The 27335-nt window shown below is 47.4% G+C and overlaps 1 protein-coding gene across 1 annotated transcript in view; it reads left to right on the top strand.

Moving 5' to 3' along the window:
• Vps35l (VPS35 endosomal protein sorting factor like) overlaps nucleotides 1–27335 on the top strand; it is a 102086-nt gene that overhangs the window by 9729 nt on the left and 65022 nt on the right. The window contains exons 6-14 of the mRNA XM_021648788.2: nucleotides 2551–2627; nucleotides 3546–3674; nucleotides 10124–10208; nucleotides 11461–11520; nucleotides 17608–17704; nucleotides 18428–18475; nucleotides 19700–19793; nucleotides 25356–25433; nucleotides 25573–25695. Of these exons, the coding sequence (XP_021504463.2) occupies nucleotides 2551–2627; nucleotides 3546–3674; nucleotides 10124–10208; nucleotides 11461–11520; nucleotides 17608–17704; nucleotides 18428–18475; nucleotides 19700–19793; nucleotides 25356–25433; nucleotides 25573–25695 (791 nt within the window). The remainder of the gene's footprint in view (nucleotides 1–2550; nucleotides 2628–3545; nucleotides 3675–10123; nucleotides 10209–11460; nucleotides 11521–17607; nucleotides 17705–18427; nucleotides 18476–19699; nucleotides 19794–25355; nucleotides 25434–25572; nucleotides 25696–27335) is intronic.

Genomic DNA, 27335 nt, shown 5'->3' with positions numbered 1-27335 from the left:
ATTTTGCTACTATCATGAACCATAATGTAAATATCTGTGTTTTCCGATGGTCTTAGGTGACCCATATTGCGATTGTGGGTTCTCATTGAAGACTGCTGCCCTAGATCTTTGTCCCCTGGGAAAAAAGCACATGCGCTCAGATTTACCAGCCTTTGGTCCATGACACTTGGAGGGTCAGATGTTCAAAGTTATCCTCAGCTACCATAGCAAGTTCAAGACCAGCCGGGGCTATGTGATACTGTATTTTTTTTTTTTTTTTTTTAAAGATTGAACTCCTAAGGTCATAGTATTAGTGGTGGATGTGAGCCTTCATAAATGGGAATTAGGAGAAACAAGCTAACGTAGGCAAATTATTTAGACTCCTTGATACCATCGTTGTCTTGGTATGCATGTGATATATTTTCTGTATTTGTATTGGGTATCTGTGTGTGGTACATGTATACAGTATGTGCTGTGTGTGGGGGGCAGGACATGAATGTGCAGAGGCTTTGAGCATCCTCCTCTGTTATTTATTGTCTTGAGAATGGAACCAGCTTGCCTGCGCCTGGAGCTCGCTAGGCTGGTGGCCAGCAAGGCCCTATTTATCGTCCTTCTGTCTGCCTCGACAGTGCTGTGGTTAACACTTGTTGTGCGGTCCCATCTGGTGTTTTCCATGCACTATGAGGATTTAGACTCACATTATCATGCCTGCTCAGCAGGGCCTTTTACCCACTGAGCCATTTTCCTATCCCCAGGGCAGTGTCTGGAATGCTTGTAGGGCTGTTTTGGGAGGCTGGGATCTTTAGCGACGGAGCTAGCAGACTCACCAGTGGTTTGATGGTTATAACTAGCCTCTGGTTCTGACCCTGTTTTCTGCTTCCTGGTCTGTCCTCATGCGAGTAGCCTGCACTGCCATGACCGTCACACTTTGGGACTAGCCCGACTAGGGTGGTAGGAAATGAAGAAATAACAGACACATGCACAGAAAGGTTGGGCTCGGTGGTCCATGTGCTCTGATGGAGACACACGCCTAGCCTGGAAACTTAGAAGGAGGAGGTAGGTCTGCCATACACAGCAGAATCGAGAGGAGGTTAGCTACTCTGTAGGGGAGCAGATTCAGGTTACAGTTGTCTGGGAGGACAGACCTAGGGTTGATACATTCTGTACATACCATAACCATCACCGTTCACACTCAGACCAAGAGGCCTAGCAATTTCCTTGGGTCTCAGGCATTGGGGTCCTTGACAGGCCCATGCTCATGCATGAATGCTCATCCCCCGCCACTCCACCTGGTCGGCTGCTGTGAGCCAAGCTGCTTCCCCATGACTTCCCACATACGTGGGCCTCTAAAGCCCTGAGCTGGGATAATCATTAAACGCTTCTCCCATGAGTTGTTACTGTCAGGCGTGTTGGTCAGAGTGTAGTTCTTGGCAATTAAGTAGTTTTTGCCATGCTGCTAAATGACAGTAGACTCCCTGCCAGCCTGTACCAGGGCCAGGAAACCAGGGCCTGAAATAAGACTATGAATAGCTTTGTATGGGAGCAGCCTTTTGCCACTATAACAGAATACCCCAGACAACCACTGAAAAGGAGGACAGGCATATTTTGGCTCACAGTTTCAGAGGTTTGTGTTCCGTGGCTCTTGGCTCTGTGGCTTTGGGCCTATGTTGGCACCGTCCAGTGTAGTGAGAACACTTGCCAGAGGAGGCCTGGTCACCTATAGGAAGTAGAAAGAGAAAGAAGGGCCAGGGTCTCCTTAAGAGTACATTCTCAGTGGCCTAACTTCCTGACGCTGACTCCACTTCCTTTGTCCGCCACCTCCCACTGGCACCATGAGCTGGCCACCAAGCCTTCAGTACATGGGCCTTTACAGGACATTCCAGTTTCATCCTGTATTCATTTGGTAGAAAGAGCAAGGGCTAAGTCAGTCACATGACCCTCAGACCATCATGGGCAGCCCTTGGGAAACAGGGAAATGATTCTGAAATTGGTGGGCTTGGATGGCAGCAGTGGTCTGGACAGGCCCCTTTTCTTTTGTCTGGTCTGTGACTTCGAGTCCTTCACCTGCATCCATTGGCTCCTGCCAGTTTTGGGGCTGGTATTGACAGCTGCCGGTTGAAACAGCTAGGCCTGTTTGCCTCAGAAGAAGCTTTTGACATGGTCTTGCCTCTCTGAGCAGGTGGAGAGGTGGGCGGTTATGTAAAAGGCCTGTAATGCTACGTCATGAGTGCATGCCTGAGGGGCACTCCAGTTCAAGGCAAACAGGAGTATAGCAGAGTTTTGCGTTGTCCCTTTAGGCAGAAGCAAACAGTGGGGTATGGTTTACAAATACTATATGTGGGGGTTCACCTTTCCGGGACCACCCACTTTGCTTCCGGGGGCAGGTGCTGGTGAGAAAGGCTTCTGCTAGAACATGAGGCCTCGAGGAAACTGAAACTGCTTTTACTGTCTCAGCATTCTGAGGTGAATTTGTTTCCTGGAATGTTCATGGTGACACGCGAAAGATGCCATTCATGCTCGCTATTGGTGTAAGAGTAAAACGCTTGCATGACTGATATCTCTCCCACGCAGGCAAGGCCGGGGCTTCGGCTTCTGCCATGTCAGAGAAGGTGCGGACCCGTCTGGAAGAGCTGGATGACTTTGAGGAGGTAAGCAGGCCACTTCTGGGGCACAGTGAGCAGAGTACTCTCCAGCCGTCCTGCCAGAGGTCTCCAGGCTAGGTGGCTACAGTAGACCTCCCGGGGGTCCTGACTTAGTTCAGGGAAAGATGCTAGGGCATGATGGCCACTCATGAGGCAGCCTGATGTGAACTGTTTCTTCTAGAGGCTTCTTTTCACATTGTGATGTGGGAGCAATTCCTTTCTCATCTGGGTCATTGTCAGTGGTAAAATCATGTGGCATCACCCCCAATGCAACAGCTTTGTCCAGATCCCACCTCAAAGCATTGTTTACACACAACCTCTCTGCCTGTGGCCCATGAGAGCCCTAGAGTTGCTTGTATATGCAATGAAAAACTGCCTTGTTTTTGCAAACTTTTAAGAACTGGCAAGTTGGGATCTGGAGGAATGACCTAGTTAAGTGCTTACTATATAAGCATGAAGACCTGAGTTTGATTCCCAGCACGCATTGTAAAGAAGCCTGGAGTATTTGCCTGCGTGTATGTATATACACCTCTTGCATATGTGGTGCCAGAAGGAGCCAGAAGAGGGCATTACATCCCCTGGAACCGAGTTGATAGCTGATGGTGAGCTGCCACATGGGTTCTGGGAACTGAATCCAGGTTCTCTGAGAGATCAGTGAGGGCTCTTAACCGCTGAGCCATCTCTCTAGCCCCAAATCTTTATGCCAGAGCTTCTGGTACCAAGTTGGGTGCACAGTAGGTCTTCAGGCTAAGTCTTGGTATCCGAGCAGCATGAGTGCCCAGTGGATCTCGGCTTCAGCAGCTGCAGGCTGGGGTGTGGACGCAGGACACTGAGCGGCAAAGTGCAGCTGGTCCCTGTGTGGAGGCCGTGCTCCAGGACTTCTCCTTCCCCTCCTGTGCTCACAGCTCTGCCTGCTATCCACAGGGATCCCAGAAGGAGCTGCTGAACCTGACCCAGCAGGACTATGTGAACCGCATCGAGGAGCTCAACCAGTCCCTGAAGGATGCCTGGGCCTCGGACCAGAAAGTGAAGGCTCTGAAGATTGTCATCCAGGTCAGGCTGGGGAGGTTTTGGGTTTTTTCATTTCTTAAATTTTCTGTGTACTACTCTACTCAATTTTGATTTTCAGAGTCCTCCGTCAGGGTCTTTCCCTCATTCATCTCTTCCATACTCACAGATGTCCTTTGAAAAGCCGTGATTATGAATCTGGTTTTGTGAGATGACCAATCCTAGGGCCACCATGTACAGCTGTACCGGTTGTGCTTTGCAGGATTCCAGGAACCACTGTTGCCCTGGATGACAGAATTAGTGATTTACTGGTCCTGTGCGGTACACAGGCCTGGGACAACTGCTGTCATAGTCGTGATTTGTACACTCTAAGGCTTGGTTGCTTCAACCAGATTGATTGGCTTGGAATCTGAGATTAATGTCCTTGTTGTATATTTTGGAGACATAGTTACATAAAGAAAATACAGTCAAACTGTAAAAAAAAGTGTGGTCAGCATATCATCTTGGTGAATTTGTGGTTTGGTGATAGCTTTTGGAGTCAGTCTTTTAAGGAAAAGGTTTTTTTTTTTTTTTCTTTTTGAAGATTTATTATTTTATTTATTCATGCATTTTTTTTTATTTATCACTATCTACTTATCTATCTATCTATTATTTATCTATCTATCTACTTATCTATCTATCTATTTATTTATTTATCTTTTTCAAGACAGGGTTTCACTGTATTGTTCTGGCTGTCCTGGAATTCGTGCTGTAGTCCAGGACTTTGCAGTGTAGCCCCGGATGGCCTTGAACTCAGAGACCTGCCTGCCTTTGCCACCACCTGCAGTGCCACCACTGCCCAGCTATTTTTATTTTGACTTGTGCATATGTGCATGTGTCTTTCTGAGTATATACTATGTGTGTGTGTGTGTTCCCATGGAAGCCAGAAGAGGGAGGCAGGTCCTCAGGAGCTGGAATTGCAAGCATCCGTGGGCTGTACATCTGTTGTTGGTGCCAGGAACTGAACTCAGATCCTCTGGAAGAGCAACAAGCGCTCTTAGGTAGAGAGCCATCTCTTCATCCCCAGGAAAAGGTTTTATTCTGCTCGTTTGCCCTGAAGACACTCTTCTCCTGGTGAAGAGTACTTTGGTCAGGGGCTGGGATGTAGGTGAGTTAGTAGAGTTCTGGCCTAGTATGCAGACAGGCCTGGGTTTGGTCCCCATACTTGGTGTGTTGTCATATGGTTACAGATTTAGTATTTCGGAGCTGGAGGTCATCCTTGCCTGCACAGCCTGCTGGAGGACACCTGTCTCAAAACAACAACAAAATAGTAATATAATAATGCAAAATTTAAAAAAGAAAACAGTAGAGCTAGTACAGCCCTTGGAGGTAACCCAATGACCTGGGTTGGATCCTCAGAACCCACATAGGAAGGAGAACTGACCCCGCAAGTTGCTGTTGACCCACACATGCACATCATGGCCCACAGTGGCACGTTCCCTCTCTGCCGTACACAGAAAATAAGTAAATGCATGTAAAAAAAATAATAAGGAAAGTGAAGGGAGTGCTCAGGTCATGGTCAGAGGGAGAATTCACATGCACCATGTTACTGGTTTGGAGCAGCGTGTCTGAAACAACCATTTTAGTTCAGAGGGACAGCCATCACTGTCACTGCCTGTCCCGCTAGTGGGGCATTTCTCCTCTAGGGGTGTGTGCACGTGGCTCTTGAAGTGTTTGAAGTTGAATCTGTGTGCAGCAGCAGGGTGGTCTTTTCTGGGGTTTCATGACTCAAGGAGAGCTGGGCTATTTCTCTCTTGTCCTGTTTATAGAGTAAACACTCCTGGAGAAAGGGCCTCTCCTCCTGCCTGCAAACTGAGGCAACTTCAAGTTCAGATAGCTGCAGGTGTTTGCCCTGTAGAGAGACCTCAGACCAGAACTTAGGACTCCGTCTGAGGTCAGGGTAGGGAACAAACACTGTCTGGTTAATCCTTACGTGCTGGGTCCTGAAGTTGTACAAATTTTGGAGGTTACTATAAGAAAACAATGGCATAGAGGGAAATAATCAAGGCCTCTTGTTTGCTCTGTGACTGGCTTTTTTTTCTTTCTTTCTTTTGTAGAGTACTTACCTCCTTGAAATTCCCTAATCAAAGTAAAGTTCAGCAGGTATCCTAGAATGCAGTGGAGCCTGGCATAATCCCAGTGCACTATCTATCTACTTATCTATCTATCTATTATTTATCTATCTATCTACTTATCTATCTATTTATTTATAAATAGTGCATAATCCCAGCACTGGAGGGGCTGGTTCTAGAGGATAGCTAGTCCACTGTTAGCCTGAGCTGTGTCTAGGATCCTACTAGCCAGGCAGTGGTGGCGCACACCTTTAATCCCAGCACTTGGGAGGCAGAGGCAGGTGGAACTCTGAGTTTAAGGTTAGCTTGATCTACAGAGCAAGTTCCAGGACAGCCAGGACTACACAGGGAAACCCTGTCTCGATGCCCTCCTCCCCCCTAAACAAAAACACAAACCCTGTCTCCTCAAAGGAAAGAAATACGATGACTTGTAGTACATTTATAGCTGTATAAGAATCCCATGTTATCCAGCTTTAGAACATCTTCGTTACTCTAGCCCCCTCAAACTTGACTGCAATCAGACTCCACCATACTCCTCCCAGAATACCACAGCCTGCCTTCTGCCTGGGCGTGCCACAGGGTGGGCTCGTTCTGTACATAATCATTTGCATCTGGCTTCTTTTCATTTAGCTGAACATTTTTGAGGTGCATGTGGGTTGTGTCGTGTTGTTGCCATGTTCCTCTGAATTGTATTCCTTGGCATGTGTCACCATAGTTCCTGTACCGGTGAACAGTTGATGATGTTGAGTTGGTTCTGCCCTCTGAATGTTTCACAGGACTCTGTGGATTTAACATCATCTTCTCATCTTATGGGAAGACCCTGGGAGCGGTCCTGCTGGGGCAGATGGTGGGTTTCTATTTCGATTATTTAGAAACTACCAAACTGCTTTTAAATATGGCTGCCCTTATGTTCCCACCAGCAGTGCTAAAGGCACCAGTCTCTCCCCAGTGCCCTAGTCGGCTGTGTGTCAAGGCATGTGTGTGGAGGTCGAGGAACAGCTGTGGGTGTTCAGTCCTCACCTTCCGCTTTGTTTCTGAGAGGGTCTTTTATTGCTGGGTTCTGTGTGCCGTGCTAGCTGACCCAAGCTCAGGGGATTCTTTTCTTGCCTACGGTCTTGAGGTATGAGCCCTCAGATTTAGGGGATTTGAGCTCAGGCTTTACCCACTGGGCCACCTTCCCAGCAAACAGCTAGTATTCTACTGTCATTGAAAACAAAGCAAAACGCCGCCATCACTTCAGTGTCTTTCCAATAAGCTGGTGAGTTTGACTGCAAGTCCGTCAGCCTCAGTGACATGTCAGCAGCCAGCCAGCGAATGGCTGTGTGTCTCAAGCTCTGCTGCAGGTGAGGCTAAGCACGGAAGCACCTGTCCAAGCTGCACCCAGCCTACTTTCCTTAGCATCTCAGTGGAGGGTGTGTTCTTAGGCCACTGCGTGTGCTGCACACTTGCCTTCGGGTGTAACTGTCTCTCAGAGCCCTTGTTCTTAGCTGGCTGTGGGGCACACGCCTGTAATCCCAGCAGAGGCAGGCGAGTCTCACCTTAGTTTACAGAGAGAGCTCCAGGACAGCCAAGGCTACCCAGAGAAACTCTGTCTTGAAAAACAACAAACAAACAAAACCAAACCCATTTATTTGGTGTGTTGGCTGGAGAGTCTTTATCTCTGTGTGTACATGGTGTACATACATATGGCCAGGTACCTTTATGTGCGTGTGGAGGCCAGAGGTTAATGGTGGTTGGGTACCTTCCTCAGTTGCTTTCCCCTTATTATGAGAAACAGTCTCTCACGGAACCTTTTTTTATTGCTCATGTTTAGCTTCTGGCTGGCTAGCAGGCTCTGCCCACCCAGTGCAGGGTGTCTGGCTCATACCACCAAGCCTGGCTTTTTACAGGAGCTCTGGGGATCCAAACTCAGGTCTTCATGCCAAGCATGCTATTCACTGAGCTATCTCCCCAGCAGCTCCCTGGAGATTCTGTATTCTTTTTAAAAGTATTTAGTTTTTGAAATGATAATATAATGACATCATTTCTCCCTTTCTTTTCTTTCCCCAGACCCTCCCACATACTCTTCCTTGCTCCCTTTGAAATTCATGGCCTCTTTTTTTCATTAATTGTTGCTACATGCATGCATACGTATACATATACCTAAATATAAGCTGCTCAGTCTGTCTAGTGTTTGTTCTGTGTGTGTTTTCAGAGCTGAGCATTTGGTATTAGATAACCAGTTGCTGTGTCTTCCCTGGGGAGGACTGTTTCTCCTGCTCTCAGCATTCCTTAGTTGCCTATGGTTCCTTGTGTAATGTTGAAGCCTGGTGAGCTTTCCCTGTCCACGTTAGCACATCTCTTGTTGTCCTCGTTCAGCTCATGATGTAGTCGTGATGTGAGACCATGGTGTCCCTTGAGATTGTCTCTTTCTGACATCCTTCCCAGAGCATCCAGGTCTTACCAGAAAAGTCTTAGGAAATAGCACTACGACCTTTGAAACCATAGTATCTTGAAAACGGTGCTATGTAAAGTAATTTGACTTCAAGAGGTTATTATGATTTTAACTTTGGATTAAAAAAAATTCTGGTTTTCCTCATCTTTTTTAAAACGCATCTCTGTGACAGCAGCTCAGGAGGAAATCAGCACACAGCTATGTGGGATGTCTCAGCTGGGCTGAATATGGCGACTTTTGCTGGACTTATGTCTGTCTTGCCTGCTCCATAGATAAGGGTCCCTGTGTGGCAGTGGTGTGGGAGGAGGTCGGGAGATGTCATGTTCCTGGAAGCATGGGGTGTGGACTGTAAACAGTCTCTGGGATTTGGGGTTGTTTGTGTTTGGGTTTTTTTCTTTCTTCTTTTTCTTCTGAGCCCTAAGATCTCCACGAGCGATTGTTTAAGTTGGGAACTGTCATAAAGGGCTATGAAGATCACAGAGCAAGACAGCAGGGGCTGGAATTCCAGATGCATCCAGATGCCCCCTGCTGTCAGGATCCTTGTTTTAACAGCTCACGTCTTCCTGTCCCTGGGAAAGGGTTTCCACTGATCAGACACAGTGTTTATGCAAAGGCATGTCATGCAGAGGAGTGCGTGGCCACTCTCACAGCTTGGAGGCTGGGGGACAGAGCCAGAGTGAAAATAGTGCCCAGGGGACTCAGCTTGCTGGATGTCTTGACCACCGCATACATGCCCTGCTCAACAGATATGCATATTTATGGACCTTTCCTTTAGTATCTTATTTATTTATTTATTTATTTTATGTGAATATGTAATAAACATATTCACATGTATGTCCAGAAGCCTCAGGAGGATGTCAGGTATCTTCCATTGTCTCCCCCTCTTCCTCTTCCTCCTCCTTCTCCCCCTCCTCCTTCTCCTTTTCCCCCTCCTCCTCCTTCTCCTCCTTCTCCTCTTCCTCCTCCTCCTCCTCTTCTTCTTCTTCTTCATCTTCTTCTCTTCCTCCTCCTTCTCCTCCTCCTCTTTTTCTTCTTGACAGGGTTTCTCTGTGTAGCTCTGGCTATCACAGAACTCACGATGTAAGCCAGGCTGGTCTCGAACTCAGAGACACCTCTGCCTGGTTCAGCAGATAAGGAAGATCCTTCCAGAAAAGTCTTCCTCAGTCTCAAATCCATGGCTTTATCAGAGCCGAGCTTTCCAGAACATTGTTGTAGGGGGCTCTGTAAGCATTCTGTGAGCATTCTGGGGAGATGGCTGACTGGGCAAGAGCAGATGGCATGCAAGTGAGAAGACTTGAGCTTGAGTCCCCAGCACCCCTGAGAGAAGCTGGGATTCTAGGAGATTGCTGCCCAGAAGCTGGGATTCTAGAAGATTGCTGGCCAGCCAGCCAGCCAGCCTAGCTAAAAGGTAGCCTAGTCTAGTGATAACACCAGGCTCTGGGGGAGACCCTGTCTCAAGGGAATAGAGCGGAGATCACTAGGGAGATACTTGACATCTTCTTTAGACTTCCATATGCACACCCGTGGTTGTGTGCCTGCATACTACACACAAGCATACAAAGAAAAAGTACAAGTGTGGCTAGGGAGATGGCCCAGCATTTAAGAACACTGGCTGCTCTTCCAGAGGACCGGGGTTTGATTGCCAGAATCTACATGATGGTCCACAACCATCTATAACCCAAATTCTAGGGGATCCATCACTCCTTTCTGACCACTGGCGGCAGCAGGCACATAGCATGGTGCATGCACACACACGCAGACAGAACACCCCTACATAAAATCTAAACACTAAATAAAGCGAGGAAAGGCTTTTCTCATCCTTGTCCCCCGAGGGAGGGGCTGACACAGGGTTTGGCGCCCATCGGTGTGTTAGCTTGTTTATAGAGATCATTAGTTCTCCTCTGAGTCGGGCACCAGAGTGAATGCCCTGTCCTGTTCTCTCATTCCAGTGTTCAAAGCTGCTGTCCGACACGAGCGTTATTCAGTTCTACCCCAGCAAATTTGTCCTTATCACCGACATCCTCGATACCTTTGGTGAGTACCGTAGCCCTGGTGTATCTAGGAAAGTGGCTGCGAGTGGTGCGTAGGGTCGCCCTTCTGTGGCTCCAGTCAGGAGAGAGCGCTGTGATTTTTCCCACTGTTTTTAAAATCAAGTCAAAAGGTCGTATATATAGAACAGCGTGTGATGTATATTTTACCTTAACAGAGTGACAGATGATGTTTTTACCTTGGTTGACAGATGGTAGCATTTCATTGCGGGTGTACAGTGTATGGTAGTCAGGTCATTGGCATGTCTGTCCTCCGCCTCAGACACCCATCACTTCCTTCTGTTGGGGACATTCGCAATCCTCTACACTAACGATGTGACATGTTTCCCTGATTGCCGGTTGCCTGTGTTCTGGATTTTAGAAGTCTCTCCTCGCAGCCCACTGCATGGGGCATTCTCTTTACTAACACCCTTGCCGTCCTTTTCTGATCTTCATATGGGCCAGGGGAGCGATGAGTGAGGTAGGCAGGTCAGCAGGCGCATGTCCAGGCCAGGCTCAGGTCCTTGGCCACCTCCAGGGCACCTGACGATTGCACTGATTGGAAGTGTGTGTTTGTCGGTTTCTGTTACTGTAACCAAGTACCCAGGATAGTCAGTTGAGGAGGAAAGGTTTATTTGGGCTCACAGTTCTTGAGTCTCCATTCATGGTTTGGGCCCGTGGCATGGCAGTGCAGCATAGCAGGAATGTGTGATGGGCTGATCCACCCACCTCAGGGCCGAGAAGCAGAAGAGGAGGGAAAGGGCTGGGGCCTCACACCTGCTTCAGGGGGAACTCTTGGTAGCTTAAAGACTTGTGACTAGGCTCCACCTCTTAAAGGGGCCACACAGAACAGTGCTCCAAGAACACTGTTGGAGCCAGCAGATGAAAATAAGCAGCTTGTGTCAGAACTTGGTCGATAAGCTCGGGAATGAATGTCTGACCCACACCTTGAGGGCCACAACATTCTGTAATAGTTTTTAACTTAATTACTCTAGGTAAACCTGGTGAATTCATGGGAAAGAACCAGCTTCTCCCAGGATGTGTCTGCAAATGTGCCATCTGCTCTTTTCTTTTCTTCTCACTGAAAAAAAAAAAAAAAAAAATCTCAACGCTAAGAATGTGTGCCACTAGATGGCAGCATGCCCTCATGAGTTGCTGCCTGCTGCCAGGTGCCATCTTCCTGTCTCTAATTAGCAACGTTTATTTAGTGTTTGCTCCTGTGGTGTGTGATGTCAATACCATATGTCTCTCTCTCCTAGGAAAGCTTGTCTATGAGCGCATCTACTCGATGTGTGTGGACAGCCGCGGTGCCTTGCCAGGTAATGCCATGCTTCCTGGGCTCCGGGCGCCAGTCTGCCTTAAATCAGAGCTAGAGGGTTTGTAATCAAGTCCAGACTTACTGAAAACTGATAAGGTTTTTAATCTAACGTGTTGAAAGAATCACGTTTGAGGTCTGATTGTCTCAGTCACCCACAGCCATCAGAAGGTTGGCAAGCAGGCAGGTCATTAGAAGGTGCAAACTGAAAGGGGGTAGAAATAGACCCGGCCGCCGCACACCAGCTCCTCTTCTGCTCATCAGAGCCACGCTCCTGTTTCATGTGTGTCTTTCTTCCCAAGAAGCAAATTGCTTAAAACAAAACTGCGTATGTATGAAAAGATGTCCGAAAAAAATCAATAGGAGCAGATGCCCTGACTCCTCAGACTATGCATAAGTGATGCTGGCGGTAAATGAATTGCCAATCAGCTTTAAATTCCCAGGAGGTTCTAATGGGACAGGTGGATGATGGGCTTCTGTTGTCACGTGAGTGATGGTGACGATGTGTTCAGATGCAGCATCTTCAGCTGTGGCTTCTTTTCCTTTTCTCTCTTTAACAACCAAGCTTTGCTGCAAGAGACCTGCCCGTTCACACAAGCTGGTCCAGCAGCCTGGGCTGTCATTTCACCCTCCTCCTCGCTCGTGGCAGTGGTTCTTGCCTGGGACAGTAATAGTGGCAATAACCCATAACTTGACCTATACCCTTCCTTTTTTTTCCTGCCCTACTCCCTTTTCTTTCACCCCTCCTTCTCTTTTCCCTCCCTGGCCCTTCTTGTCCAACCATCCTCCCTCCTACCCATCCTCTACTCCTCCCCTGCCCGCCTAGCCACTCCTCACCCATCCCTCTACCTACCCTTCTGATCCTCCTGCTTCACCTCCATCTGTCTTCCCACTGCTCACCCGCCTATCCATCCACCCACCCACCCATCTTTTTACAGCTCTTCAGTGTGCAGGTTTCTCGGAAAGGAAGCCAGCTATACACACTTTGGTCTATATGAGCCCTTAGGAGCCGCCTGGTTCAGTGGTGGGCATGTGCAGCAGGGTCAGAGCGGCAAATGCACTGTCTGGTCCAGTGGCCACCAGCCCCGTGTGGCTCTTGAGTGCTTGCGATGTGACTGGCAAACTGAGATGAGTTTTGAGTGTGAAAAGAAAAGACACTTGATAGCCTGGCGTAGGGCTCACTGACTGGAATCCAGTATGCACCAGCACTCTGGAGACCGTGATAGAAGGATTGTAGCTTGGGCTACATTGTGAAATCCTGTCTCTAAACCCCAAGGTCTGAGGCCTTAGCTTAGTGTGGAGTGCCTGCCCGACATGGCCATGATGTCATCCCCATCACTGCAGAAAGGGAAAAGAAAGACAAAACACACACACACACACACACACACACGACACAGGATTATAAGACTTACTGCACATCAAAAGCCATCTAAGCCACTATTAGCTTTTTAGGCTGCTCCCAGTTATGATGGTACTCTAGGTGAGCTGGGCCTCAGTGTGTTAGTGTGGGTAGCTGTGCCTCTTTTGCCCTCTGTGGCTCATCCAGCAATCCTGTGGCTGGTGCTGCTCTGTGCCTCCGACTCAGCCCTCACACTGTCGTCAAGGTTTTAGGGGCACCTCCTGGTAAGGTTAGGAGCCGGGAAAGGTATACGGAGGCCAGCCCTGTGGGAAGATTATCCCTGCTGGCCAGGGATCTGGGCAATCCAAATTCATTTATTGAACATATGTCCAACACAGTTTCCTGTAGTGGACATCAGCATTAAACCTCAGCCAACTGCCAGAATTAAACTTGTGTGTTTTCTTTGCAACAATTTTTTTTTAAATGTGTGTATTTCTGTGCACTACTTGTGTGCCTGAAGCCCTTGGAGGCCTGAAGAGGGCATGGGATCCCCTGGAGCTGGAGGCATGGTGGCTCTGAGCTGCTTCGTGTAGGTGCTGGGAAACAGTTCAGGTCCTTTTCAGGAGCAGCAAGTGTGCTTGACAGTTGAGCCTTCTCTCCAGCCTGGCTAGCCACATTTTTAAAGCCTATTTTGGGGGCAGTTTGAAGAGATGGGTCAACCATCAAGAGCACCTGCGCAGGACCCAGAATTGTTTCCCAGCACCCATGTGGGGCCTCCTCAGATGCTCATATGCATGTGCGCACACATACATACATACACAAATAAAATAACTAATAAATGCATGTAGTTCCATTTGTTTGTTGTTGGTGGTAGTGTTTTGTTTTGTTTTTTGAGACAGGGTCTCATGTAGCCCAGGCTTGCTTAAGCTCCCTGTAGCTGAGGATGGCCTTGAACAACTTCTGAGCCTTCTGCTTCACCTCCCCAGTGCAGGGATCGTAGGTGTGACCACCACATCTTTTTGCTTCTTACATTGGTTCATACGCAGTTGTTTAAAAACTCTGGAAGAAGTCTAGTTAGAAATGGCACCTGTACTCCCGGCACTCCAGGTTGAGGCAGGATATGGGTTAGCCTGGGCTAACTTATCAAGACCTTGCCTCAAAATAACAAGTGTGTTTGTATGGCCTGCCTGACTTTGCATCTACTTGCAGTCATTTTTCCCAAACAACATGTTAGGGCCAAATAAGGAAAAATCACCAATTGGCCCTATTCAGACTCTTCAAAGGATGTTCTCCTTATCTGAGTCTGTTAGTCAGCAATTTTAACTTGAATATTTTACCTTAACTGAGAGCAATACAGGTTAGGGGTTGTTTTGGTTTGTTTTTGAGGTAGGTCTTTCTGTGTTACTCAGGCTGGCCCAGGCTTTTGTTTTCTTGCAATTGATTTGGTCATTATTTTTTTCCTTTTCCTTACAATCATGACTTGGATGCCTTTCTCTGGTTCTGAGCCTGGAAGGACAGACTTTGTCTAGAGTTGTTAGGGTTCTGGGAAATGACTCTTATCTGAAATTAGGAAGAAAGCTTTGAAGTTTCTCCACAGAATTCTGCCTGAAGAATTCTTTAGAGGGAGAAAGCTGGTGACATTTGCACTCATTCTTTCCACTTGAATCAAGTTCCTGGACTGGAGAATCTAATTCTTGAGCCCTTCGCCCTCTGGAGTTCTAACTGTGGTTTAGTTCTTGTGAGTTTGGAGAATGCCAGCATCACTTAGAGCTAAGCTAAGTATACACCAAACCAGGCATGGTAGCTCACACCTCTGATCCCAGCACTTAGGATCATGGATTTTGGGCTAGCTTGGACCACATGGCGAGAGACTGTCTTCATTTTTAAAAAGAGGAGGAGGAGGAGGATGTGAGAAAGGACAAAAGGAAAGAAAAAAAAAGAAAGAGAAGAATTGAAGAGAAAAAGTACATATCACTCTGTGTAGTCACCCCTCCCCCACATTTCTTTAAAAGGTTTTTTTACATGTATTTATTATGTGAACGAGGAGGGGTCACATACATGTTCCTGTCACTGCCAGTTAAAAATTTAAAGGCAGGAAAAATCTCAAGCATGGCAGGTAGTAGCAGAAAAATCTCAAATGTAACAAAGAGGAACAAGCAGAGTCAGTGGCTGAAGGAAACACACACACACAATAGGCACACACAGAAAAGACCCTCTGCAAAGCAGACGGCATCAGGAGGCTGAAGCGCAAGCCTCTCCTTGAGGCCTGGGTTTTTAAAGTCCTTGAAGGGTTCTTCTTCCACTAATTTAGGGCTGGCAGGTTTGAAGAAAGCTACACAACTGTTGTGTAAACATGTCCCCTGAACTTAAAGAGAAGAAGCTCTTGAGGCCTTTATTTTATGTTATCAGGCTTTTGACAGGAGGGTAAGGCAGAAGCCAGCCATCGTGAAAGTTCCCCATCTTTGTCAGCTAGTCATGGCCCCTCTCCCCCTCTGTCTGCCTGTTAAAGGACCCTGTCTAACTCCAAGCCCCACACTGCAGCAAACGTGTGAAGGCCGCAGGACAACTTCCGGGAGGCAGTTCTCACCTTCCACTGTATGAGTCCCAGGAATTGAACTCAGGCCATCACGCGTGGCAGCAAGTACTTTACCCACCGAGCCATCCCATGCTCCCTCTCTCCCTTCTTAATCCATCACATCTATATGAAGCCCTGCACTCTGAGTGATTAAGTCATTTTGTTTCCTGGTTGGGAGACATCCTAGCACTTGGTTGTATTGTGGTCCTTGCCTCTTCATCTCAGCAGCCCCATATTCTGATTGTGGCCAGAGCTAACTCTGGCCAACCAGGCTCAGGAGGGGCCTTAGTAAATACGGCAGTGAAAGAAAACTAGACTAACTGGTCTCTTTCCTTCTCCTAAAACATCTGAAAAAAAAAAAAAGTTCAGGGTTGAAAAATGAAATACTTAAAAAAAAATAGTGAAAATCTCTGTACTCTGTCATGTGGAAGGCTCTTCTGGGTTAAGTTCCAAACCCTGGATTCCTTCCCCATGTTGCAGCTTCGGTGCTAAGGTATGACACATGTCATCCGTGCCTCTGCTCTGCCCAGAGCCTTCAGGGCATTGCTTTTGCACTTACGAAAACCTTCTGAGGCTCCCTGTGCCTGTGTGCCCTGCCTGGCCTGCTGAGGAGACTGCTCCCCCTGCCAGCTCATCACAGGGCTTGCCTTCTGGGCTTTGACTCATCTCAGGGGCTTTGCATTTGTTGTTTCTTTTTAGGATGTTTTGCCTTCCTGTCTAAGCATTGGTGGCTTTGCTTTGTGACTCAGGTTGTAGCTCAACTACCACCTGTGCGGATGTCTTTCTTGACTACTCTCTCTAGTCCTCCAGTGTCTGCACAGCCTGTCCATTCCACTCCCTGGTTTTCTGTCTTTCCAGGTTCTGATTACCTGGTATCTTAGTGCTTTACCTGTTTTCTGTTAGCTGTTTGTCTCCACCACTGGTAAGCTTCCTGAGGGAAGGGTCTGACTTATGCACTGTCTGAAAGCTTAAACACCATCTGTAGTTGGCTTTTGAAGGCCTGTTTTGAAGGCCTGTTTGAGCAAATGAAGTATAAGGCTTAGTATTGTTTAGTGTTGTTTTCTATGCTGTGTTAAAGTCTTGTGTAACATAGTACATTTCTTAATTCTCTCTTGAAGAGTCTCTGTCATTGTATGAGATTGCATCTGTGTGCACACGTGTGTGCATGTATGTTTTTGTGTGTGTTTTATATGTGTGTCTGTGTATCTCTGTATGTGTGCAGATGTCTGTTTTGTGTCTTATGTGTATATGTGTATGTATGTATGTGTGTATATATGTCTCTGTGTGTATGTGTTTGTGTATATATATATATATTTGTCTGTGTTAGAGTTATAAAAGATTTAAGCATTTGTGTGTATGTGTGCGTGTTGGGGGGTCTTGCTCTGTGGCCTAGAACTTATGATCCTCCTGTCTTAGCCTTCCACTGTCAGCATACTTAAAAAAAAAAAACTTTTATTTACATTTTTTATATCTCTATCTTCCTCCTCCACTCCAATCCCTTCCAACACTCCAACACCAGGTAGGAGAGAGAAAGGGTTAGTGGGAGAGGGGCCACAGTTCTCTTAGCTGCTTCCTGCTGGTTATGGTCGTTGGGTTCCTTGGAGCCAGTCTAATCCTCATTTCAGGAGATCTCCAACTTATTGTCTTACTGCATCAGCAGCAAATAGAAGCTGCAGGGGGGGGAAGCAGGAGCAGCCTTGTTCTTTCTCAGAGCACGCCAACACTCTGGTCTCTGGCATTTATTCTCTCTCCAGAGTCCTCAGATTTAAACTATCTGCAGCTGGCAAAGAGCTCCTCTCAGAGCCCACATGAGGCAAATAGTTTGCTGCTGTGGACCATCTGAATCAGTCCCACATCCCACACCTGGGATTAAAACAAAAATGTGTGTGCTGGTGTCATTTCTGCCACTTTCCTACTAAGACATGGAGGGACTCCACCTTCTCATTTTCTGCCCTTGGACTTGAAACAGCTATAAAGATCCAGGAACAGGCATGGTGGCGCATGCCTTTAGTCCCATTGCTTTTAGGCAGGCAGATTTCTATGGGCTCTGGGCCAGCTAGGGCTATATGGTGAGACCCTATCTCAAACAAACAAACAAACAAACAAAAAACCCAGATACAAACAAACAAAAAAATCCAGTTTTTTTGGGAACCAACACAGATTGTTTTGCATTGCAGATCACTTTTCTCCAGAGAATGTGAATGATACAGCCAAGGAAACATGCCTGAATTGGTTTTTCAAGATCGCTTCCATCCGGGAACTCATTCCACGATTGTATCCTTTCCTTGTCCTATTTTAATGATGGGTGGGGAGAGTGGTGCTGCTAACAGCAGCCATGGGATGGGAATCCCGCTCTTTCCTGAGAGTTTTCTTGTTTGTTACTTTGAATACAGTGCATGAATCAGGCTTTTGTTCCTTTGGGGAACATTTCCTTGTTATCTCTTAAAAAAAAAATCATTTGCTTTTAATTCTTTGTATATATGCGTGTGTGTGTGTACACGTACGCCCTCAGAGGCCAGAGGCATTGGATAGCCTGAAGCTGAATTTACAGGTGGTGGTGAGCCACCCTGAGGGTGCCGCGAACCAAATCCTTGGGTCCTCCTCCTTGGTGGCGATCTGATGAGCCACCTTGAGGGTCTGGGTCCTGATCTTCTGCAGCAGTACCCTAGCATGGAAGCACAGGGACGATAGCCTACCCACACTGTCACTTAGTTATCTCGGGTCCACACTCCCCTTGGGGCTTAAAACTTGTTTTAAACTTCAACAGCGAGCCACGAACCAACAGGCAAATGATTCTCACCACTTAAATAAGGGCAGAGCTTGGCAAGCCCTTCGGAGAACACAGCAGCTGCTGACTCAGTTCTCTCCATTGTCACAGTCCGCCGTGGCCTCCTTGAGCCTAAAACTTACTTTTTTTGTTTTCCTTCTGTAATCATCTTTGTCTGGCAGGGAGCAAGCCATTTGGAACATGTCTTCCTTAACAGAATGTTTCTGTAGTTACGTGGAAGCGTCCATCCTGAAGTGTAACAAATTCCTCTCCAAAACGTAAGGCCCTTCTCCATCTACAGAATCTCTGCAGAGCTCATACACATGGGCACAGATGTAGCGATGTGACCATAGCTGTTTACTGCTCATGAGTCTGTAGTCTGTGACCCAATACTAATCACCTGTGTATTTTTCCCACTTATCGTGTGGAAACTTAATGAAGTGGAGACGGTGTTTGAATCCCTACGTAATGAACAGAGAGGGGAAGTCAGGCATGGGGATGGGGCAGTGTGTAGCTCGCAGGAGGTCAGTTCCATCTGATTTGGCTTGTGGGTCTCCAGTAAATTATTCAGATCCTGAGCCTCATTGCCCTCTGCTGAACACGGATCTAATGAGGCGACTGTGTGGACCCTAAACTGCACACACGGCCCTGGGAGGCATGAGGGCAGACCTGGCCTGTACCACCTCATGTGGGCTGCCGCTGTTGGTGATGATGGCAAAGATGATGTTGGAAGCAGGAGCCTTTGCTCCGGGGACCCAGGCAGCATGCTGCTGTGATTTCTCACAAATGTGCCGCTGAGAGCCATTTGCAGAGCCTGGGAAGCCAGCAGCGTGCAGGATCACACCAGGCAGCTTCATCAGCCAGGGACCTCCCACAAGATTTATTGAATTTGGAGCTAGGGGCGACTGGGATGGTTTTGGGTGCTGAAGAAATAGGTATTTTTGCCTCGCCGGTTGGGTGTGGGTCATGGCTAAGAGGGAAGGCCTGTGTCCCAGAAGTGCCTCCTGTGTCACATTGATGGCAGTTTGGTGGCGGTGGCTACTGCCAGCCTGAGGTGCTAGAAAGAGATACCCCTGAGCCAGGGCCAAACAGTCATCCCTATAGAACCACATAGAAGATCAGGGGGCTAGCAGGTGATGGAAAGCCAGGTGGGGGATAAAACTTAAAATTAATAAAGTAGGGCCCGGTAGACAGCACACACGTACTGAGGCGGAAGTGAGAGTCTGAGGCCAGTCTGGGCTGAATAGTGAGGCCCTGTCTCAAACACATAAAAGAAATAAACTCATAAAATAAGTCTGACCTCAGACAGGGATGTGTATGGGGAAGCATTAGTAAACTGTATCCACAGAGAAAAACTGGCTACACTGCCATGGCAAACTGAAGCTTTGACCTTGGTTTGTTCTGACAAGTTGTATTTTCTTCCCCTACATTTAGGAAAATGTAGCTTTTTCATGGAAGTGAAGAACAGGGAGAGTGTAACTCCAGCCTCTTCTTTCCCACAGGGGGATTTCAGAGTGCCTGCCCCGACTGACCTCCATGATCAGAGGGATTGGGGACCCGCTCGTGTCCGTGTACGCCCGGGCCTACCTGTGTCGGGTATGCTGAGCTCGCAGACGAGGCTCCTTGCGTCCTTAGCAGCCTCCTCCTCCACCACCCCTCTACTCTGTTAGCTGCTAGCTGTAGGACACAGCTCTTCCATAGAGAGCAGAGCTGCAGGGCTGCCCATGAAAATTAATTTTGAAGTAGACCAACTTCCCACAGATCTAATTAGGGGACGTTTAAGGTCATCTTCACTCAAGTGAACTGGTTTTCTGGATTAATTTTCTCAGTTCCAGCTGGGAATGGGGCTCCAGGCTCCTTTTCAGTCACTTGAGACAGGCTTTTCCTTGTGTTGAGGTCTCTGGGTTTATTTGGTGGTGGTGGTAGTTGTGTGTGTATATGTGTGTCTTTCTGTCTGTGTCTTTGCCTTCTTGTTAAAAAGTTGGGCAGGGTGTGAGCTGGTGAGGGCCTGGGAGGGTGTCCTGTCTGAATGATCTGACACAGGCTTGGGCTGCTGCGGTGGATGGGGGACCATTGGGGCCCTCTTCCCTCACTCTGAAGCAATGCTGTATTTTACTTCATTCAGCTTTTGGTTTCTGAACAATGCAGCCCACAGAGCCATTTTTCCTCACCACACAGGGGCTTCAGCTCTCACAGGCCTCCTGAACGGTGGCTCTTCTGCCTTTGCCTTGTCAGCCTGGGGCACTTTTAGTGAGGGCTGCCTGCCTCTGAGAAGTCACAGGTTCCCTTGAGGATGGAGCCATAGCTCGAGGCTTGTGCAGGAGCTGTGATACTCTTTAGTAAACCAGGGCCTTCAGTTCTCTTCTCCTGTGTGATGTCTCATAAGTGAGGAAAGCTCTGTCTGAGAGTCACTGGAACACCTGGCACTCAGTGGAGTCAGTAGACATCCATCATGAAGGATGCTTTCACAGGGAAGAGAAAGCACCTGCTTCTCTTCTATAATGGGTGCAGTGTGGTTTTCTGCTTGAAATTTGGGGTGTTTTTTTTTTTTAGCATTTGCTTTTATTTATTACTATTACTTTTATTATTATTTGTTATTATTACTGTTACAACTCTTATTTATGTGTATGTTTGTGTGCACAAACATATAAAGGCCAGAGATCAACCCTGGGGTATCAGTCCTCCAGAGCCACATACCTTTTTATTTTCTTGTTAGTTAGTTAGTTAGTTAGTTAGTTAGTTAATGAATTAATTAATTAGCTTTGAGGAATGCATGTGTGGAGGTAAGAGAGCAGCTTGCAGGAGTGGGCTCTTTCTTCACCTTCACATGGACTCTGGAGGTAGAACTCAGGCCATCAGACTCGGTGGCCATCGCCTTTACCCACTGAGCTATTTCTCTGGCCCTGGTGTGGGTTTTAAACCTAGAAATATCAGAGCTAAACTTTTGAATCTATTGAAGCTTGACTCATACTATGTCAGAGCTTGGTGATGACTTCCTGTGCTTACAACATTGTCATTTCCTTTCTGCAAAACACTACTTCCTCTAGGAGACACCCAAGGATGTCAAGGATATCCTTGTTTGCATATTTGCACTCCATTGCTTTTCACCTTATTAATTTTGGCAAATTCTCTCTGATTGACCTCTGTTGGAAAATAGAATCATACAGAGTATAATGCGTCTACTTATTAAGGAGAAGCTACAAGAGAAACACATGTTCCTTACAAACCTGAGGTCTGAAGCAGGCTAGTGAGCAGAGAAAGGATAGTGCTCCTTGTAGGTAAAGTGTGAATGAGATGCTGAGAGTAGGGAAGACCTTACCCCAAGAGGCCGAGGGAGTGCTTGTGTTGGTAACAACATTATCAGTGTAGGCGCTGTGGACGACCCCCTTCCCCACTGAGTTGTTGTTAGGTGTCTTGACAGAAAGAGAGCTGATGTGGAAGAATGCTAGCAGGCACAAGATCCTGGTTCTGTCCTGGGGTGGGAGGATGCACATTGGTAATAATGGTTTTGGCTCTAAGTGTCAGAAACCTACTTCAGACTGTTGACTTGTATGAGAACCAGTCTTGCTTGGATTGAGAGATATCTAGAAAATTAGTGAAGCACACATCTGAGTGTGTTTATGAAGGTGTTTCTAGATTAATGGGGCCGTGACCCGATTCATGAATTAGTCATTGATGGAGGTGTACTATGATGGTGGTACTGGGAGATGGTAGAAGCAGAGGTGGGGCTTGCTGGAGGGAATAGGCCATCATTCGTTTGGGAACTGTGTCTTACCCTGGTTCCTTCCTGTTCCTCATTCCTCTTTCTCCTGCCTTTCACTCTCTGAGAGCCTCCCTCCAGCACACCCTCCCACTACCATGGTATTCTGTCCTTAACACATGGGATCACGTGATCCTGGATTGAACATTCTGAAACTGAGTGAAGGTAGTTCTTTCCTCTTTGAAGTTGGCTTCTCAAGTATTGAGAGAAGTAACTGATGGAAACTGAAAAATGGATAGTGAATGAAAAAAAAAATAAAAGAAAGGAAAGGAAAGGAAAGGAAAGGAAAGGAAAGGAAAGGAAAGGAAAGGACGTGAATGCTCCTGGGTATGGTGGAGGAAAAGGTTTATTATATATATGTGGGGGGGGTGAGAGCAGAGCCAGAGGCAGAGACACCTGGGAGAGTCCAGAGTGGACATGACCCTGGGCCATGTGGGGAAAGGGGAAGGAAAAGGAGAGAGAATCAGGTACAGCAGCTAGGAGGCCCAAAGGTACAAAGAGAGTGGGTAGCCAAATGGTTGGATTACTTAGGGAAGAGCAGCCTAGTCTCTTGACTGGAGACTTCAGAGTAGAGGGTGGGGTATGAGGGATGCTGGGAAAACCTGGCACCAGGCTGACTTCCAAGCTGCTGCTTTGGCTTAAGGAAAGATAAAAAAGGGAACAAAAGCAGCTAGTGGGTAAGCCTGAAGTTGTGTATGGGGGAGAGGTTGACTAGCCCCTTCTCCAACTCTTGCCCTTTCAGCTCCTGTCCACTGCCTGCCTGCTGAGCCAGCCTTCCCTGTCACCTACTGTCCTTGCTAAGTGCAAGGGAAGACTGCAGAATCAGTACCAGTGGAGCTGGTTCCTAGCTAGGTGCTTGCCCTTGGAAATACCCCAGCGGCCTTTGAGCTGCTCTGGGGATATCGCCCTCTGTTGAGTCTCACACAGTCCTGCCCGAAGGATGCTGGATACCATCAGAACCGCATCCTTATTGTAACCGCTGGGACCTCATGCCTGGGAGAACTCTGTCCCCATTGAAGGAGCCCAGACAACAGCCCCCGGTAGGAAGTCTTATCAGTGGTAGGGCAGCAGTCTGGAACTGAGGCCGAGATGGGGAGCTTGGAAGGGCGCATTACCATATCCAAATGCTTGTTCTCTGGTGTGGTGCGTCCATTAACCTCCCAACTCCAGTGCTCTGACTGCTATAAGGAAGTTTGGCTTTTTTTGTTTGTTTTTGTTTTTTCCTGGAAAATGTAAAAGTAACCTTTACTTCCTTAGCTAAGGGGACAAGATGAGAGCCATACCCAACTTTACTAATACATGGCTTGGGCTCAACCCAGAGTGTTTCTATCAAACTATCCCTAGGCCTAGGCCTGCAAAGTTTTAGCCTTCGAGACTTACTGCTGAATAAGCTCATCCCCTCTAACTCTTTCTGAAATCTGGCTGCCTGGTTCAACTCAGCTGTTCTGGCTCAAACTCCTCTCCAAGCTGACTGATTGATTCAATCTGCCTTCTCTCTGAGCTTCTGACTGAATCGCTCTGTTTGGCCTCAAACTAACTCTGGCAATATGTTCTAATCTTCTGGCCCCTTCTCATTCCCTCACGTCAACTGCCTCTGCTGACCTGTGCTGAACCCATGAACAAACTCAACTCCACTGCACTGACTTCCAGATGACTGACTAACTGAACTGAACTGAATTGCCTGAACTGTACTGTACCATACTGAACTCAACTCTACTGTACTGACTTCTCTATTGAACTCTGTCTACTGTACTGTCTTCTCAACTGTCTACTGTACCTTATTCTACTGTCTCAACATACTCTACTGCCATTAAGTAGTTTCTCTTTCCTGTGTTCTCATGACAGTTGGCTTAGCCTAGTCTGTCAGATCTTTCTATGGTTCGTCACTTTGTCTGTCCCTCATTAGACATCACTTCAAACATGGGTGCTTCCTTCTACAAACTAACTTTACCTTCATTGTTTGGGATAAAAGTTGTGTACTAAGGGCATGTCTGTACTCCAGCCAGATGGATTAAAGATGTGTCATTCCAGCCTGTTCACACAGACCTAGAAGGTCTTCAGATGTGATCCCTTGCCAGAGCACCCATGTTGCTGGATTAAAATTCCTCCACCAAAAAAAAAAAAAAAAAATTAAAAAATACCTGTTGTATTAAAAAAGCACTCCCTCTTCTGTGCTTTATGCAGCTTGCTTCAAGCTTTAAAACTCGGGCTGTTTTATAAAATACCGAATTCTGGAGCCAATAAATGATGGATTTCTCTCTCTCTCTCTTTTAAACAAGGCCTCACTGTGTAGCCTTGTCTGGCCTGGAACTGTATGTAGACCAGGCTGACCTGTAATTCACAGAGATCTATCTGTCCCTGCTAGGATTAAAGATTCGTGTACTGTATGTCATCATGCCTGGATGATGGCTTTAAAAAAGAATTACTACTATATGCACCGTGTGTGTGTGTGTGTGTGTGTGGGCATGTCATGGAGTCAGTCCTCTTGCTGCCACCGGATTCCAGGATTGTCCCCAGACTGCTTGTTTCGGCAGCAGGCGCCTTTACCTCCTGAGCCATCTCACCAGACAGATGGTAACATTTGCTTGCTTCGTGCTTGGTGGTGTTAAAATTGTGTAAAACACATTTTTAAATGTGTCTTCTTCCATGTCTGCCTACTAAAGAATGAGTCCGCATTGCTTTTAGCAACGATGTGGAAGCCGAGTGGGAAGCTGGGACTTGAACCCAGGGCCTTCCTTGTGTGTGCTAAGCACGTGGACCACCACCATGCCACTCCTTGCCCCTCCCAAAATCTTGCTTCATCTAATCAACGTATCCACGAGTGCTGATTATTTGCGTGTTTGAAAGGAAGAGAATAGTGTTTTCACCATCTTGAGAGCACAGCCTTCCTTTATACTGTATTGATTTGTTCTTTGGGCGGTTTGCTCAGAAATATATTCAGTGCCCTTGGGAAATTCAAAGATGATCACAAACGTCCTTTTCTCATTAAAAATAGCTTCTGTGGTTTTCTTCTGAAGTTAATGCATGTTCACTGAGTGGGGAAGAAGGTAAGCAGAATGACGTAGGCCTTTCCTCTAAGTGTCTGTGCTGGTGCGTGTGCATGTGTGCTGTGTCCTGGCAACTGAACACTAGGGCCCTGTGCATGTTAGGCGAACACTCCACCACCGGGCTATAGCCTAGCCCTTTTGTTTTCTGTTTTCAAAATGGCAGCTAGGTGTGTGGCACACACTTGTAATTCCAGCACTTGAAAGACTGAGGCAGGAGGATCATCCGTCAGGTGCAAGGCTAGGCAGGGCATGGTGAGACCCTGGGTTGGAAAGAAGAGAAACTCCATGAGGCGCATCTTACTTGCAGCTGGCTCTTTGCTGTCAAGATGACCTCACTCTGTTTGGTTGCAGGTGGGGATGGAAGTGGCCCCGCACCTCAAGGAGAGCCTCAACAAGAACTTCTTTGACTTCCTGCTTACATTTAAACAGGTAGGAGAGTGCCGCGGCAGCTCATTGAACTCACGGTTACACGAGCAAATTCACAAGACACAGTGGGTTCGCCAAACTGAGAGTCCTGGCTTGTGTGATGTGACTCCCTCCTTTCTGATGCCCCTTTGGTCTCTTGTAGATCCATGGAGACACTGTCCAGAACCAGCTGGTGGCCCAGGGTGTGGAGCTGCTGTCCTATCTCCCCCTGTACTCGCCCGCCATGGGCTGGATCTTCCAGTGTGTCTCCTACCATGCTCCTGAGGTAAGGCCAGTGGGGATCACCCCTGAAAAACAGGGCTGGACCCCCTTCCCCATGGTGATCCAGCAGCTTTCAGACGTCCATGCCAGCTGCCTTTATGGAGAGCTCAGTTCTGTGCTGGTGGCTGTTCTAGATTGTGTCATTTCCTGACACTGGTAGGAGAGCAGCCGGTCAGAGGCTGCGTTCCTGTGGCTGGGAAGTGGTGGCCAGAGAGAAGCCTTCAGAATTCTCCTCCAGGGTTGGGAACATTTCGCACCTCTCTGTTTACCTTCCTCTGCCCCATTTGTGTTTCTCACAGTTCAGTAAGGTCTGTGTAGCAGGTGGCAGTGTCCTATTTCACGCAAGGGCAAGTAGACCTTTCCTCATTGCTTGCATAATGCTCCTTTCTCCTTCCCTTTTTCCCTCCTTCCCCTCCCCCTTCCCTTCTTCCTCTTCTGAGTGTTGTACTCTCAGGAATTAAACTGATAACAGAAATATGATTTTCTCCCTGGCAATTCCCAGTACACGCTGACATGACTATGATAGATGAAGCTTTCCTGGCCTTCCTTTCAGTGGTTGAAATTAAAAGGCAGCTTGCTGTATAATGCAGCGTGAGCCATGCAGTTCAGAGGCAGGGCCTATTTCCCAGTGGGAGCCAACACATTGGAACAAAAAGAACAGGCCTCTGATGGAGCAGTGCCACTCTCAGGGGTTGGTCCTGGAGAAGTGAGCGACGAGCATCTAGCTGTGAACACTTACGCCCATGTGGTTGTAATGGTACAAAGTTAGAAGCAGCCAGCAGGTCATTGGTTGCATTCTTGTGTGTGCATTTAATGGAAAGCTGTAGGGTCAGCTGGAACCCGTGAGTTCCCGTCTGTATTGGCATAAGGCTGTTCACAGTTACATTGCTGGGCAGAAACCGCAGCTCTGCTCAATTGCTTTGTGGGTTATAAGCCATGGAGTAAATAGTGTCAGAGCGAAGGCTCTGGTCTTGAGATGATCTGATCTGCCCTCAGCTCTGTCATGGGACAGTGGGTAACAGCTGACTTGCCGCTAGTCGCTGAGAGCACTGTGTCTTTATCGTGACAATTCCTGTTCTCTAGTCTATAGCTAGACTAAACCAGGACAGTGCTGAGAGGGTGGCCTACATACAGTCCTGTGTTCAGATGGGGGGGGGGAGTCTTGCTTTGTAGCTCAGGCTGGCCCAGAGCTCATTATCATCCTGCCTCAGTGTCCTGAGAGCCGGGATTACATCGTGTTCCAGCACACCTGGGTAGCTTTGGGACCATTGTACCTGAATTTCCTTTGCCCTGCTCTGGTTTTCCTTCTTCCTTTTCGGAATCTAAAGTATGGGAAAGGGGAAGACTTTATATTTTAGGTGGACATTGTTTTAATCATTTAGTAATCTGATTTCACACCAGGCTAGTCTAAAGGGAAAGTAGTTTGAAGAGCTGCTGGGTGCTGAGTGTGCTCTTTAGGAGCCACAGGTGGTCTCATCTTCTCCCCCCCCCCCCCAGGAAAAAGATGCAAACTTGACTGTGGAAACACAGCCCCTTAGCCTTCCTCTGAATGATCCTAACACTCCTACAAGCAGAGTTAATATGTTGAAAACGAGAACACTTTTTTTTTCCCCTTCTTTTAATGAAAGGCAAAATCAGATGAGA

Source organism: Meriones unguiculatus, chromosome 14 (genome assembly GCF_030254825.1).
Source record: "Meriones unguiculatus strain TT.TT164.6M chromosome 14, Bangor_MerUng_6.1, whole genome shotgun sequence".
NCBI classification, from domain to species: domain Eukaryota; kingdom Metazoa; phylum Chordata; class Mammalia; order Rodentia; family Muridae; genus Meriones; species Meriones unguiculatus.
This window is presented reverse-complemented; position numbering and strand designations above follow the sequence as displayed.